Source organism: Malus domestica, chromosome 15, assembly GCF_042453785.1.
Source record: "Malus domestica chromosome 15, GDT2T_hap1".
Lineage (NCBI taxonomy): Eukaryota > Viridiplantae > Streptophyta > Magnoliopsida > Rosales > Rosaceae > Malus > Malus domestica.
In genome coordinates this window covers 3670585-3686097 of record NC_091675.1, presented here as the reverse complement: position 1 = coordinate 3686097, position 15513 = coordinate 3670585, and the positions used below count along the sequence as shown (strand labels likewise).

The 15513-nt window shown below is 40.1% G+C and overlaps 3 protein-coding genes across 4 annotated transcripts; 2 read left to right on the top strand and 1 right to left on the bottom strand.

Moving 5' to 3' along the window:
- Nucleotides 1–2906: 2906 nt before the first annotated feature.
- LOC103420178 (protein PLASTID MOVEMENT IMPAIRED 1-RELATED 2-like) lies at nucleotides 2907–6874 on the top strand. Of its 2 annotated transcripts, none has more exons than XM_008358241.4 (3): nucleotides 2907–3097; nucleotides 3282–5548; nucleotides 5639–6874. In XM_008358241.4, exons 1-3 carry the CDS (start codon nucleotides 3092–3094, stop codon nucleotides 6693–6695), a joined length of 3330 nt encoding a protein of 1109 aa, XP_008356463.2. In that variant the 5' UTR covers nucleotides 2907–3091; the 3' UTR covers nucleotides 6696–6874. The 2 variants fall into 2 exon arrangements, with proteins under 2 accessions (XP_008356463.2, XP_028949895.1); XM_029094062.2 differs by having other exon boundaries at nucleotides 2962–3097; nucleotides 3278–5548.
- A 374-nt stretch (nucleotides 6875–7248) lies between these two features.
- On the bottom strand, nucleotides 7249–8482 carry LOC103420177 (probable WRKY transcription factor 50). The gene is made up of 3 exons (XM_008358240.4): nucleotides 8119–8482; nucleotides 7848–7992; nucleotides 7249–7602 (listed from the first exon to the last, which is right to left on the bottom strand). Exons 1-3 carry the CDS (start codon nucleotides 8336–8338, stop codon nucleotides 7482–7484), a joined length of 486 nt encoding a protein of 161 aa, XP_008356462.2. The 5' UTR covers nucleotides 8339–8482; the 3' UTR covers nucleotides 7249–7481.
- Nucleotides 8483–11611: 3129 nt separating this feature from the next.
- LOC103436954 (25S rRNA (cytosine-C(5))-methyltransferase NSUN5) lies at nucleotides 11612–15376 on the top strand. The gene is made up of 13 exons (XM_008375414.4): nucleotides 11612–11909; nucleotides 12018–12076; nucleotides 12160–12210; nucleotides 12459–12597; nucleotides 12786–12871; nucleotides 13163–13261; nucleotides 13410–13463; nucleotides 13594–13738; nucleotides 13952–14013; nucleotides 14130–14217; nucleotides 14444–14527; nucleotides 14733–14894; nucleotides 14979–15376. Exons 1-13 carry the CDS (start codon nucleotides 11666–11668, stop codon nucleotides 15221–15223), a joined length of 1518 nt encoding a protein of 505 aa, XP_008373636.1. The 5' UTR covers nucleotides 11612–11665; the 3' UTR covers nucleotides 15224–15376.
- Nucleotides 15377–15513: the final 137 nt, after the last annotated feature.

Sequence of the window (15513 nt, the reverse complement as noted above, 5' to 3'; positions counted from 1 at the left end):
CGGCCCAATGCCTGCACCTCAGTCTCTGTGCCCGTAGCCAGAGATAACTCCCTCCCGGCCCAATGCCTGTCTCCGTGTCCCTCAGCCTTTCGCTAGGGATTATTCCTCGCGGCCCACATGCCAACACCAGATCCTCGCCCCAGGCGGCATAGTGTCTACTAGGTACGCACAAATATTTACGTCTCTCATAAATACCACTTCATAGCATAGGTTACCGAATATCGTCTACGCTATAAAGAGGGTTCAAAATCATGTTCTAGTATCCTATCGTCACCTATCAGATAGTCTACTAGATCATGGTTTTTATAGAAAATAGATATATATTAAAATATAGCTCAATATAGGCTAACAATTAACTCCTCACTAAAACACGAGACGATAATCAATATATTAAATTATCCGGCTTCACATAAATAAATCAAATCATAAATCTGTAGGCATGCTAATCATTTATGCATCAAATCATGTAATTTTAGAAGGGGTCCACTCACAAATATTCCTTAGCAGGCGAGTCGTGCGAATAAGGATATAGAATTTCTCCACTAGCAATTTTACCTAAGAACAAGAATGTAATAAATAATTAAAATGATTTTCTAAAAGATTGGTTTTGAATTAAATTAAATAAGGGATTTGGAATTGGATGGGTTTAGGGTTTTAAATGGGTTTTGGGAACCTAGGGCTTTAGGATTTAAAAAGATTTAGGATGGGAATAAATTAGGGTTTGGGCTTTAGCCCAAACATACCTAATAAAACACACACACACACAACTTGCACGGGCCCAAGGCCCTTAGGCCTTACTAACAGAAACAGGGCTTTAAGCCCTTAGGACCTAACCGGCCCAAGGCCCTTCAACATTAAGGCCCGTGGCCTTTTGGGCTTTAAAAACTAGAACTAAAAATAAAAAGGGAATGGGTTAGGGTACTGGGTTTAAACAAAACGGGCCGGAGGCCCGCGAAGGAGATGGGAGAGGCCGGTTGGCCTGTGGCTTGCCGAGAGAGAAGGCCGGAGCTGCTACAGCTCCGGTCACCTGAAAACTGGAGCTTCAAGCTCCGATCTAGGTACGAACGTGAAGTACAAGAAGAGAGGAGAAGGTTTATACCTTCCAAACGTCACAACTCGGTCGGAGGTGACCGGGAAAGCTCTCGGGGTGCACAGGATCACCGGAAAAGTGGGTGTGCTCACCCACGACCGTTCCGAAGCAAAAACCTACGTAAAAAGGTAAGGTTCAAGCTTCTAAATCACAACCAAACCAAGAACTAGGTACGAGAGTGAGAGATTTGAGACCTACCCGACGGGAAAAATGGAGAAAACTCGCCGGAGCTTTGCTCCGTGCCGTCGGTCTCGCGGTGCAGGGATCCCTGGTTCGCTACAGGCCTCTCCTGGGAATGCTAGGGTCCTCGCGAGTCAGGGGGAAGAGATATGAGAGAGGTTGAGAGTGAGAGAGATGAACGGGAGAGTGAGAGAGCTTCGGGAGAGCTGAGGGGGAGAGAAGAAGAAGAAGAAGAAGTCACGGGGGTGGGGGACAGGGAAAAGAAAAGAATGAGGGTTTGATGATTGACACGTGGCACAAGGGGGTGGAAATAACAAGTTTTCTAATTATTTTGGGGGGGGGTGGTCGTAACATGTCAAACAGCCCCGTATGTGTTTGTGTGTGTGTATATATATTCTCATCCCCTGTCAAACAGCCCCGTATGTGTGTGTCTATATATATATCTATATATATATATTTATTTATTTATTTTAAATATTCAACATTACATATATAAAATAAATGGGTAAATGGTTACCCGTTTATAACCACGGTTAATACCCATAACCACCAATTTAAATTTCACGGGTAAACGGTTATACCCATAACCGTTTAATTATCTAAACAGTTACCCATAACTGTAACCGTGAAATTTAAATGGGCGGGCAACCACGGTTATCCATAACCGCGGGTATTTTGCCCATCCCTAGTCCCGACCCATCGTTAGAGTCTTAAAAGCACAATGATGATTATAACCTCGTAAAGCTGGAACGAGTCTTACCATGAGAGCAACTTCACCCCAAAAAAAAATACGCTAGCATTCAGCCCATTTAATCAACTCAGTAAATAGTGATATATCCTAATGAACAGTGATAGACCAAATGCATCTCCACCCCTAAAAAAAAAAAAAGAGTTTTAACAAAACACTTCTGGTACTGTTCATTTTAAACAAAAAACCACATTTTTACCTTTAACTAGCACTATTCACTATACATTTAAAAAAGATTTTTCGTTAAAAGAGAAGTTTTTTTGAACATTTTGTTAGTTTTCCTAAAATAATAGTCTAGTCAATTTTATTAATTTTTATTATAAAACAATAAAAAAAATTATTTTTAATTTCTGACTTTATAAAAAAATATTAATAATTTCTGACAGTTTATTTTTTTTTTGGTAGAAAAATCTGAATTGTTGATCTGAAAATCAAACGATCCTCATTGTGCCATGTCAGTAGCCATTAATTTTAAATTTCAAAATTTTTTTACTGTTAGAAATCCAACAGACATAGATGAGCCACGTGTTCCCATGCTGGAAACCCTATATTGCGCCTGCACAGTGGGCCCTGCCTCTGCGATGCTGTCAGCCACTTGCGGCCACGTGAGCGTGTTTCACATGTGCTTGGCGCAAAAAAAATTTCAGTGGCCTTTGACGTCAGGCTGAAATCAGATGGGCCGTCCCATAACTCAGCACATTTTGGGCTGGCGTGGAGGCTGGCTTGGGCTGTCATCTGGCCTATTGAAGTGGGCTGGAGTGAATCGGCTGGGTGCCGGGGCAAAAAGGATGCTGGGAGCCGGCCTAAGCGGCCTAAGCCCTCCCGCTGCACTTGCTCTGACGACTCCAACTTACTCACTCCACCGTCCAACACACAGAAGACAAAACTTTTATTTTCCATCGCCTTTACAAAATTCGTCACGTTAAACTTTCCCGGAAAATCTTTACACGATTCCCGAGAAAATCCCCAAAACCAACCACACGGCTCTCTCTAGCAAGGCATCCAAATCTACACGACGGAGTTCATCGACTGAGTGCCGAGCGACGTTCCTCCGGCCAAGAGACGCCCTGTCCATGCTGGTACTGCAACTTTGCTGAATTTCTCGTACTGTGAGCATTTCTGATTCGATTAGTCAGTTTCATTGATTCGATTGTGATTCAAAAGTATCTGTATGATTTTAGAAAAAGGTTGAATTATTTACAAGTTTCCATGGTGGGTTTGGTTGGACATGGAGTAATTAGATTAATTTGTTTGCAAAGATAGGATATGATGTCGCAGAAAACTGAGAGTAAGGAAGATTACAGTGTTGGGAACTCTAACAGTGGCCAATTGTTGCGTGACATTGAAGAAATAAGCAAAGCCCTTTACTTGCATAAATCCCCACCAAATGTTTTGCTTTCCCCATCTGATGGAAGATCCAAATCTGCCGGGAAAACCCGTTTGTCGGATTCGAACCCGAGATTTGTTAGGGAAGATTTGTTGCACAAGGACAAGAAATCGTCTTCGGTGTGGAATTGGAAGAGGCCCTTGAAGGCTCTCAGTCATATGGGGAATCGGAAATTTAGTTGTTGTTTTTACCTTCACGTGCATTCGGTTGAGGGGTTGCCTGTGAGTTTTAATAATCTTAGTGTATGTGTGCATTGGAAGAGGAAGGGTGAGGTGCTGCAGACTCGGTCTTCGAAGGTTGTGGAGGGCGTAGCTGAGTTTGATGAAACCTTGATGCATAGGTGTTCTGTGTATGGAAGTAGAAATGGCGCTAACCATTCGGTTAAGTATGAGGAGAAGCTTTCGTTGATTTATGTTTCTTTGAGTGGGGCGCCAGGGCTTGACATTGGGAACCACTGGGTTGATCTTACGAGGCTGTTGCCGCTTACTTTTGAGGAGCTGGAGGGGGGAAAAAGTTATGGTAAATGGACAACAAGCTTTAACCTTTCAGGCAAGGCTAGAGGGGCTAATCTAAATGTTAGTTTAGGATTTTCGGTGATGCAGCATAAGTTAGTTAGTGTGAGGGATAATCCAAATGTTCCTGAGCTTACGAACACGAGGCCAAGAGGGTCAAGTTCATTTGATGGTGGAGCTACGATGCTTCGGCGAGTTGGGAGTGTGCCATGTAATGTAACTCCCAGGCCTGCCTTCTCATCTCAGTCTCTTGATTTGAAGATTTGTCGCGAAGTATTGCTGAATGGAGGGTTGGAGCTCTCCAAGTCAATTAATTTCTTATGTCAGACATTTGATGAGACCAGGTTGAGTAGTGTAACAGAGTCAGATTGTGAACATGTGCCACCACTTGGACCTAAGACTGATATAGACTTTCCGTTTGCTAAAGGAATTGAAGAGTGTGAAGATGATGATACTGAATTTACCATTGTAGAAGTGGGGACAGAAATGTCTGAGAAGGAAGAGTTGCAATCTGATCAAGTTCCTGGTCATGCTAATAATGAGTCAGCAGTTGAAATCATTTATTTAGATGAGATCATTAACGATTATGACATGAACCTCGAGGAGAAGACTATGGTTATTCCAAAGGAAGTCCATGATAGTTATGTGGACCAGGTTGTGGTGGATGACAGCAAACATGAACAAGATAGCATATGCATCAAGGGATCGGCCATGGGTGAGGTGGAGTCTGCAACTCATATACAATTGATTTCAGAAAGAGTAGATTTGGATCCTCCATTTTCTTCAGGAGAGTTTCTTGAGGAAAGAAACCACAAGGAGCTTAGGTCGACTTACAAAGCAAGTAAGACAGGTAAAAAATCACTTAGCTTGGACGATGTTACTGAATCCGTGTCAAGTGATTTCTTAAGCATCCTTGGTATGGACTGTAGCATGAGTTCTGATAGTGATGCCGAGTCTCCTAGAGAACGTCTTTTAAGAGAGTTTGAAAATGAGGCTCTGGGTTCAGGAAACTTATTTTTCGGTTTTGATTGGAAGGAAGAGCAGCCTGAAATTGGATCCTGTGTTTCACCAGGTTCTGATTCTGGTGATTGTTATGAGAATTCTGATTTGTTGTTGATTATTGAAGCTGCTGAAGAAGAGCACAAGAAAGAAAGTGAGCTATTAAGGAGAAGGAAGGCCAAAATTCTTGAAGGCTTGGAGACTGAAGCTTTGATGCGAGAATGGGGATTAAATGAAAAAGACTTTCGGAATTCTCCTTGTACCTTCTCTGGTGGATTCGGTAGTCCAATTGAGCTCCCCCTTGAAGAGCCACTCTTACCTCCACTTGGAGAAGACTTTGGTTCTTATGTTCGGTTGAAGGGTGGAGGCATTTTGCAGTCTATGAATCCTTCACTTTTCAGAAATGCTAAAAATGGTGGGAACTTGGTCATTCAAATTTCTAATCCCGTTGTTATACCAGCAATAATGGGTTATGATGTTATCGAGATAATGCAGCATCTGACATTGGTTGGAGATACGCTGCATGAGTGGGTGAATAAACTAATGCCTTTGGAAGATATTACGGGAAAGACAATACAACAAGTAGCTTGGGAGGCAGCAGCTGCGGCGCCAAACATAGTGGGGTTTGAAAGGTTGTGAGCACAACAACTACATTTATATCTGAAGTATTGTGATTTGAAATATTTCTCTATTTGTTGGCTTACTTCTCGTTTTTGTTTCAGGTTTGAGCAGATTTTATATGGCGGGAGGCAGGATGAAGGATGTCCTTCTAGTTGGAGTTGTAATAACCTGAGTTCCTCCGAATTAGGAGGTAGTGATATGGGGTCAGATTATGTATCTCTAGAATATCTTGCTCCTTTGGCTATGAAAAAAATTGAAGCTTTCTCACTGGAAGGGTTAAGAATCCAGGCCCGCATGTCAGGTGGAGACGCACCTTCAAGTATATATCCCGAGTCTGGAGGTCTGCAACTGTGCGGTTTTGGAGATCATGTTGATGATGCTAAGGGATTATTGGCTCTCTCTTTATCACTGGACGAATGGTTGAGGCTAGATGCTACAATCATTAATGATGAAGATCACAGCAGAGATCGAATGTTGAAAATCCTTGCTGCCCATCATGCCAAGTACACAGATTTGATCGATGGAAATTTGACACAAGATACGAACTGCAGTGATTTATCTGGCCGGAAGTGTGGACTTTTGGGGGACAACCTCACAATTGCTCTCATGGTGCAGCTTAGAGATCCCTTTCGAAACTATGAACCAGTGGGCGTTCCAATGCTTGCTCTAATTCAAGTGGAGAGAGCTTTAGCCAATTTAAAGCCAAAAGTGTCAAGTGTGCCGTTAAACGATAGCAAAGAGAACGTACTCGATGAGCCAGTGTTTGAGGAGTATGGCGACAAGATTAAAGGGGAGACGAATGAAGGAGATGAAGGATGGAACCCTCAGTTTAAAATCATCGACGTCCACCTGTCAGGAGTGGATACTACACCAGGCAAGAGGCTGCTCTGGGGCACCACAACGCAACTGCAGTCTGGCTCCCGATGGTTGCTTGGCACTGGCATGGGTAAGACCACTAGTTTTCCACTTTCAAACTCGAAAGCCCTTGTAAGATCATCCACACTGGTTTCAGCAAAGAAGCATAGAGATTTTTTGTGGAGCATTTCCTCTCATTTCCAAGGAACGGGATATACCTGGAAAGATTCGATTGCTCCACACGTTCGAAACCCGAATGTTATATTTCCGAATGAAAGCATCAAACCACACGTAAACATGTAATATATAGATGTGCTTTCCTAGTACAGATTCTTTTGTTTGTAGAGTGAGAATAGAGATGTTAAGCGGGCCATTTTGCGTACAGGTTTTTATGCGTTTGATAGATTCTGTTGTATTAGACTTCAAATCTGAAACTTCTTGCTTTGATTTCTTTGTTCATTGAATAAATGCTGCTGTTGATATTTTGACGAGTTTTCCTTTATACAAGCGATATTTTACTTTTGACCAATCTTAATTGGGAGCGGAATCCGAACTCAGGATTACGCCCCTGTGTGCCGTTGACTGTTAGTTTGACTGATTACCGGAAACATTTAGTTGGTATCTGCTTTCTTGATGTCCATGACACAACTCAGGACAGGATGTTCGCTCTTTATTAAAAAAAAAATTATTGATATGATGTTTTTAACACTAATAGCTAACGCGTTAATACCAAAATGTGGTACATATTAAAAAAAAGACTATTGACATGATGTTTTTAACACTAATAGCTAACGCGTTAATACCAAAATGTGGTACATGTTACAGATACAAAATCCGTCAATTGAGAAAGTATGGATATTTTGCACAAGAAATTTATAGCCATAACTTTAGTACATATTGGCTCCATGAAACATATGGCAGTCTTTGTTCACTCCACTACGCGAACAAACATTTGGGAAAAAAAAACCTTTTTGTGCCTAAAGTGTTATTGAATTACAAGTCCCATTACTTCAGGCGTTGTCAACGAAATAGACTGCATTTAACATCCTGAGAAGTCTCATCCCTCAAAACTCTAAAAATGCTAAAAAATTAGAGGCCTGGATGGTTATGGACACCCTCATAAGTTGTAATTACAAACCTTGGATCCTCTCTATCTCTTTCAACTCTCTTTTTCACAAGGCACCCTTCAACTGAGCACTTGTAGTAATTCCTGCAATCAAATATATCATTATCAGATCAAATACGTCTAAACATCGCTAAACGTTACATCTAAATCGCATATGTAGGTCAGACAAGTCAACCAGAGCAGTGTGCCCGTCGTTTTACATGTGAGTTTGAATCCCTTCCAATAGATTAGAGTAGTTAAAATTATCGTTTGTAACTTTGTAAAAGGAAAGGAACACATTTGTATTTGATTCCGTTAATTGTACTTTTACTCTATATGTTTTCTTTTACCTTGGATGAGGGCTGTTTTTCACCACCTTTTTACCATACTTCCTCCACTTGAACCCATCATCCAATATTTCAACCTCTGATTTTGTTTTGAATGCAACTCTCTCTCTAGTTTCCTGCCTCTCCCGGCTGCTTCCACTCTCTCCTCCTAAGACACACACACAAAAAAAAAAAAAAAAAAAAGAAGTTAAAAAAAAACAAGAAATACAATTGGAGCTAGAAATGCATTAGAACAAATATATGTATGTGAGTGGATAATTGATTATATGCTTACTGCTAGTAGACAATCCATGTTGGCTGCTCCCTGCACCAGAGTCATCAGCTTCATTTGCTCGAAAACCCGAATTCTGGACAGATAACTCCGAAGCCACGGAACTCGGATCTTCATCGAGCCACTCGCCGATCATCAAGTACTCCGAAAACTCAAAATTCGAGTTGTTGGAAAAGTCGTTAGTCTCAGGTGACTCTACTGACCTGAAGTTGCCACCAGACATTTAGGTATCAAAAAGTATGACCAAACTGAACGTTGAGCATGACCTAAATATATGATATCTCTCCCTGGTTCGAAAAGGAGGAGCAGGAGGTTTCACTGTGACCTTCCTTTGCAATGAAAGGAAGCTTCAAAGCTGATGCTAAGTAGGAGTGCCACGTAGACAGTGACATACATTTATTAAGTTGAAACGAACGAAAATTCTATGATGCTGTAAAGTATTTTATTTGAACAGTATTTTTAATCGTAATTTTTTTAATTGTATATTTGACTAAAGTTATAACTGTTTAAAAACATAAGAATATAGAATACTTTCGAAATATACTAAAAATAAAAAATACTTGAAATAAAATCCATGAAAGATGCAGTGAGGACAGTATAGTGTGTGGAACATGCCAAAGGAGGACTTGGGGGAAGACTTTGTAACTTGAAAGGTCCCGTGTTTAGACCAATCCCAATCCTTCACACTTGAGAAAAATAAATAATAATAATAACAAGGAAACGAATAATATTAATACAAGTCAATTGTGATGGTGACTTGATGCAGTCAGTGCACCACATACGATATTATGGGACCGAGTCATTGGTCTAACGTATTAAGTACCATCCTTATCTTGGAGGGAGGGTTGTTTTGTTTAGACCCTCGTATAAGGTACCTTACATAAGAAACTTACAGATAGGGAATTTAGGTACTCTATGTGTGTGGTTGAATAATCACATGGTCGGACAAATGCTTATGTATAAAATAATTGTACTGCTACAAAGCGTTTTCGGCTATCTAAAAGCCCAAAAGTACAAGAATGATTTAATATTTCATGTTACATGTCCCACACAACTATATAACCAATTAACACAACATATCATGCACATGAAAATGAACTCAATGTTTGGCATGTTATGTTCCACTAGTTTCATTTAATTTCGCAGTCGTACTAAAATGTGAAAAGCATTACCCCTCTCCTTACGTTGGCGTTGCACATACTGTTGCCTCTGTGATTTGATGTGCACATGGGCTCCGTACACAACCTAAAAAGAATGAAGCAAGAACTTGACCAGATGAAAAAGCTTGACCAAATATACTGCTGTAATTGGTCCGGAGGATATAATCTCTAGTGGATGCGGTTGAAATAAGAGGGTGCTTTTGTGTCTAGATCCGGACGACCACACATTTTGATAGTCCAAATTTAAAAATTTACCCCTTACAAGGTACAAGTAAGTTTCCTCGACCTTTCTTCTATACATTAATGTATGGAGCACGCCGCATCTTATACGATACTTAAAATGGAAAGTGTGAACTCGTCACATCCAACAATAACGTTGACAAAAATTATGGACCATTTAGTCTCAGCGCATCAAAATTTTGTTCAAAGTTGATGTTAGACAGACATCAAAAATTAGGCAGCCATTTAATGAAAGGATTAACCTGGGAAGTATGTGAGTAACTTCCAGAGGCAATGTCAAAGGGTCCACTGAATAACTGTCATATTATCATGACATCAATATCAAGTTGGGTAGCTAAGCAATAACTTTGAAAGATAAATTCTTTATCTTGTTTTTATACAAATTAACCAAAACTTTTGATACCAATTTCTTTCTAGAAAAAATTAATGGCGAGATTTAGCGCAACCAATCACGAAATGAAAAATTAAAAACACGCAATCTTTCTTAGTTAGAAAAATTAAAAAAAAGAAGATAATGATTGTAAAATGACTTTTTCAGAACGCTAATAGTAATTATCTGACCAATCACTCAAGTCCAACAAACACAACCCTTTTTTTCGAGGAAGCAGCCTGCAACATCGTAGACTGCGGACAGAAAGGTATACACTTCAGAGTTCCCGACAAAATTCGCCCTTCTCCTGTTCTCCAACAATTTCTGCTATCGTTATGGTCTGCAGTGGGCATCTGCAACAAACTCGTGTGTGTGTAACATATTTGTGCTTCATCTTCGTGCTTCGAGGCCCTCTCCAAATTTCCAGTAGAACCTAGTTTGCTGCTCCGGACAAGCAATGAAAAACTATATCGAATAAGCCGCTCTATGGGAATCAAAGTAAGAAACGATTGTTTGTTAACGGGTAGGTACTAAGCATGTGTGAATAAACTTATCAACCTTGACTGTTACACAGTCCGATTTCAAGCTGTTCTTGCTGAAAGTGAGTTTGTTTTATAATCCACGGAAATCCGCTGATTCGGCTATCTTTAGGTAACTGTTTCTCTTTTAGAGCAGCCATAGCAGCTTTATTAACTTAGCAGGATTATTACATAGAGTAATAGATTTTTCATGGACAAACTGGCAGTGCAAGATACATATCAGGTCTGCCAAAACATATAACAATTTGTAGAACCTGCATATTGGTAATCATTGATTCAGGATCATAGAAACTGAAAACGTATGAACAATTGGTTGTACCTATTAGTGGCACAGATAACAAACACACCCCGTCTCTCGTTTCCACCATCTAACTCTACAAGCCACTGCGACTGTAGACGGTGAGTGAGTTCACTTTATCCACAAATGAGCAATATACGATCGAGCGTGTGCATCGTGTCTTGACGAGCATGAATTGGTTCGAGATTGCATTACCTGGTTTACTAGCCGCTCATTAACGCCTCCCCCTTCGTTGTCACCCCGCTTTGTTGTCAAAGCATCCACCTGCCAATAATTGAGCGGAAAAACACATTAGAAAAGCTACAAAGCTACAATTTGAGGGACACTTCGTACATGAAAACTATGAAATATTAGACACCCCAGGACAAGACACTCATGTTTGTCCGTAGTCCCTAAACACTAAACCCTAAACCTGAAACCCTAAACCCTAACCTAACTCTAAACCCTAACCCTAAACCATGGCAATGTAATGAGTTCGCCAACATTTTTTCTAGAAACTAAATAAAATACCACAACTAACAAAGAAATCCAATAGGAGACATCAATAATGACTTAATGACTGATCTTAGCGACAGCCTTCGCTATCAGTGTTTCATCGCATCCTAGAGCCCCCGTCGGGTTATTTTTGAAGAGATATTTCAATATGTCCTAACATAAGATGAAACAAAACAATCTCTTTTTTAATTGGACAAACACTTGAATTTTTTTTTTACGACATGTGAGAGTTTCGCTCCATGTCCGACGGGCTGAAAAGTTCTATAAAAAATCATATTTTTGGTCCGTGGGTGTGTAAAGGACTACTAAGCCCTATTCTATAAAAGTTTATTACAAACTTGCCCCTACAAGTTTACCCTTTCTAAACAAGCGACGTCGTTTGCAGAAGGGTTACATATATGCAGTGGTTTCCTACCGCCCCTTTCTGTGTGTGCTCTTACCGTGAGCGATGGCGCGCCTAAAGCACAAAGCCGGCCCGCCGCCTGCAGCCGCCGATAAGTCAGAAAACCGGCGTCGTTTAAACATGGAGAGGTCGGCTTACTTCTCCCGGAGAGAGGCTGCGAAGGTATTGAAGCTCGTCCTCCAAGGCGACGCCAAGAAGCGGTCCGTCGGCACCATCAAGTCGCTCGTTTACAGTCCCTCAGTCAGGAACAAGAAAGGCACTTTCGCTTTGGTTTGCCAAACCCTAAAATGTAAGTTTACAACTCTCACCGCATTCAGAAATGCAAAGTGAAGTTATTTTTTATTGGCTTACTTTCTGTTTGGCTGCCGAGAAAATTTGATTTTCCTGCTGATTTCAGATCTTCAGATTATCCAAGAGGTCTTGAATGCTGCCGAAGTACTGAATAGCAAGTGGAAGGTATCAAAACGTCTTCTTTTTTATTCATAATAACAAGCAATTTGAACTCTCAGGCACTGAATTGCTTAATTCTGATGTTGCAGAAGCAAGATGAGTTGGTTTACATAGTCACCTACGACATCCTTTTCGGTCAGGTAATATTCGTTATGAACTTGAAACAGCATTTGATTTTCTGCCCCTAATTTTGTGACTGTGGTCAATTTTTGAGGTGAAATTTGAATTAACGAAAAGCTTCTGATACTGTTTATTTTAACGAAAAATCATATTTTTATACTATAAAAGCAATCTTGTTACTATTCATTTTACCCTTTATTTTGTTCTTATCGTTAAAACTCAAAGTTTTGAAGCCTTTTTCATGAGTTTCCTTTAAATTTATATACAGGTGAGTTCATCTGCAATAGGTGATGCGGAGAAGTATCTCATGCGTCGCCAAGAAGCTCTGCAGTCCGCTCTGGCTCGGCTTTTGGTGAAGAAAAAAGTGAAGAAAGTTGAAGACTTGATAGCTCTTTATGAAATTCCCGGTGTGTGATTTTACAGTGTTTTTAGTTTCATCCTGTTATTCCATCTCTTCAATTGTATACTACCATAGTGGAATTGGTAGAAACAGAATGCTTTGCAATGTTCATTTCATAGAATCCAAGGGAAATCTTAAACTGTTAGGATGCGGACTGATGTTACCTTTCGTTCTAACATCATTGTCGTGTTGCAGATATCTCAATACCTCGTCATGTTCGAGTAAATACTCTGAAAATGGATGTTGACACTGCCTTACTCGAATTAAAGAAGCAATTTCAGGTATTTCCTCAAACTTTGTCGTTAATGTTTTGTAAGAATGTAATTACGTTCAAGTGTACATCACAAAATTTAGAGGTAATCTTATGGTGGAATGGGTGAAACATCAGACTAGGCTATCTCTACTGAATTAAACATGTGAAGCCGCAACAATTGCCGATAACCTAATATCAAATGAATGTGTTGCAAAGACCAATTTTGAACATTGAGAAAGAATGTGTTGTGTGCTTTGTTATGCGTTTGTATTCTGTAGTTTCTTTGCCGTGTTACTGAGACAGTTTTTTTCTTACATAGGTTCAAAAGGATGACCTGGTTCCTGACTTGTTGATTCTTCCACCGGGTAGTGATCTTCACGATCATCCTCTAATAAAGGATGGAAGTATTTTTATGCAAGTAAGAATTATCTAATATTGTTATTAGTACTTTCCTCTTAAAATTTCAACCAACCTTGTTGAAGGATGATGTAGAAAATTGTCTAAATCGTGAAGGATCCATTTATCTTTTATCTGGATGAGTTATGTTTTAACCATTTCTTTAACAGGGAAAGGCAAGCTCTATGGTGGCTGCAGCCCTTGCTCCGAAACCAGGATGGGAGGTCGGTAAAGTTTGTACATCGCTAATTATTATGAACTTAAGTTGGGTTAATGTTTTGCGTCAGTTGTATTGAGTTTTGGTTTTAAGATTATACCACAGTTTACGCCAATTAAATATGATTTCCTTTGAAGGTTCTTGATGCATGCTCGGCTCCTGGAAACAAAACTGTGCACCTTGCAGCTCTTATGAGAGGAGAGGGAAAAGTGATAGCATGTGAACTGAATGAAGAAAGGGTTAAACGTTTAAAAGAGACTATCAGACTTTCTGGTGCTTCTAGTATCCTTCTGCCTTCATCTTTCCGTTTACTTTCTGTTTGTTCTCTTTTCCTTGAAAGTAGTGGAACTACGGCAATCTAACGAGTAATCTGAAATATGATACATCGTTATGTTTATGTTTATAATGTTTAGATTATGCCGGTCGCTGATCATATCTTGTGCTATTGTAGCATTAACGTATCATAATAAGCCATTTGACTTAACTTGGGCTTAGATATTAAGGTTGTGCATGGAGATTTCTTAGACTTAAACCCTGAAGATCCTCAATTTTCCAAGGTTAGAAGACTTAACTTCCAAACCGTCGTTACTTTTCTCCTCTTGGTTGCAAACTCGCATTTTACAATGTTTCAAATACATTCCCTTCATGCTTACAACAAAATTCAATGTTACAGGTCCGGGCCATTCTTTTAGATCCTTCCTGCTCTGGATCTGGGACTGCTTCTGCAAGATTAGATCATTTGCTCCCATCTTCTGCTCCAGGTGCCCTTTAGATAGCTTCTTGTAATTGCTGAATTTTACCCAATTAGATATTTCTACTGGTATATCCGACCAACAAAAAAATTAAAAAAAAAAATTTACGCTGTCGCAAGATGTGCGTAACTCTTATTCAATATGCAAGGAAGCTTATTTAACGTTCCCAGATCATTAGTCTGCTTGTGCAGAGTTACGAATTGATCGAACATCTATGTTCTTTTAAAATACGTAGGTCAGGGTGCCGATTTTGCCAGCACAGAAAGACTTAACAAGCTCGCCGCCTTTCAGAGAAAAGCACTGGCTCATGCTTTATCTTGTAAGTTTGTTTCTACCATCAGTTGTTTACCTAAAAATGTGAGGGAAAAAAAACGTTTTCTGAATCCCAAAATCGTGGCCAAAACTTGATCCTTTCTATCCAGTAGTCGCTCAGATACCAATTATCTACTGCTTGCTTTGTTCAATTCGTTAATAATCCGATTTATTTCAATCATATGAATTGATGTGTGTACCGCTTTTGCCAGTTCCGGAGGTGGAGAGAGTCGTTTACAGCACATGCTCTGTCAACCAAGTCGAAAACGAAGATGTCGTTAAATCTGTGCTACCACTTGCTGCATCCAATGGTTTCCAACTGGAAACCCCCTTCCCGAAATGGCACCGCCGTGGTCTCCCCGTTATCGAGGGCGGTAAGTAGCATCCTTAAATCTTGACAAAATGTGACAACATGTTCAGATAGCGTCTCAATCACTGCCGTTATCTTGCCCTTGCAGCCGAATGCTTGATTAGGACCGATCCGAAGGAGGACAAAGAAGGCTTCTTCATCGCTCTGTTTTCCAGGAGCTCCAGCAACCAACAGGAGGCGCCTAATGGAACCGGCAGAGACGCCACCGAAGCCTCGAAGAGGCAGAGAAATTATGCAGTACCTCATCTCAATCTGTTTAAAACGTGGACACATGCGCAACGGATGTGGCGTAATAATTCCAAACACATTCACAGTCATTGCCATTGTTGTTGAAACATCTAACTCACCATTGTTTCAAAAGCCTTTCTTCTAATCAAAATTTTGTAGTAGTTGAGACAAACTAAACCTACGATTCTGTTCTTCATATGATGTCGTGTAATTTGTTGTCCGATGATTCAATTATTCGGGTCCGACCATACACTCCTATTTTACTTCTCATATACTTTTGATAATTTCTATTCGTTCATCTTCTTCAGTTCATCAGATCTGACAATCAAAAATTAAGATGTCGGATCGAAAATTAAAAAGATGGGTAAAAAGTAAAATAAGATTGTAAATATCAC

What these genes read in the sequence shown, in the direction of transcription:
- LOC103436954 (XM_008375414.4), top strand. Translation starts at nt 11,666, where the DNA reads ATGGCGCGCCTAAAGCACAAAGCCGGCCCGCCGCCTGCAGCCGCCGAT. An exon ending in ATGGAAGTATTTTTATGCAA is followed by an intron (nt 13,262 to 13,409) that starts GTAAGAATTATC and finishes TTTCTTTAACAG; the next exon opens with GGAAAGGCAAGCTCTATGGT. An exon ending in CAGACTTTCTGGTGCTTCTA is followed by an intron (nt 13,739 to 13,951) that starts GTATCCTTCTGC and finishes ACTTGGGCTTAG; the next exon opens with ATATTAAGGTTGTGCATGGA.
- LOC103420178 (XM_008358241.4), top strand. An exon ending in AACATAGTGGGGTTTGAAAG is followed by an intron (nt 5,549 to 5,638) that starts GTTGTGAGCACA and finishes TTTTTGTTTCAG; the next exon opens with GTTTGAGCAGATTTTATATG.
- LOC103420177 (XM_008358240.4), bottom strand. Translation starts at nt 8,338, where the DNA reads ATGTCTGGTGGCAACTTCAGGTCAGTAGAGTCACCTGAGACTAACGAC. An exon ending in ACATGGATTGTCTACTAGCA is followed by an intron (nt 7,993 to 8,118) that starts GTAAGCATATAA and finishes TGTGTGTCTTAG; the next exon opens with GAGGAGAGAGTGGAAGCAGC. An exon ending in AAAAACAGCCCTCATCCAAG is followed by an intron (nt 7,603 to 7,847) that starts GTAAAAGAAAAC and finishes ATTTGATTGCAG; the next exon opens with GAATTACTACAAGTGCTCAG.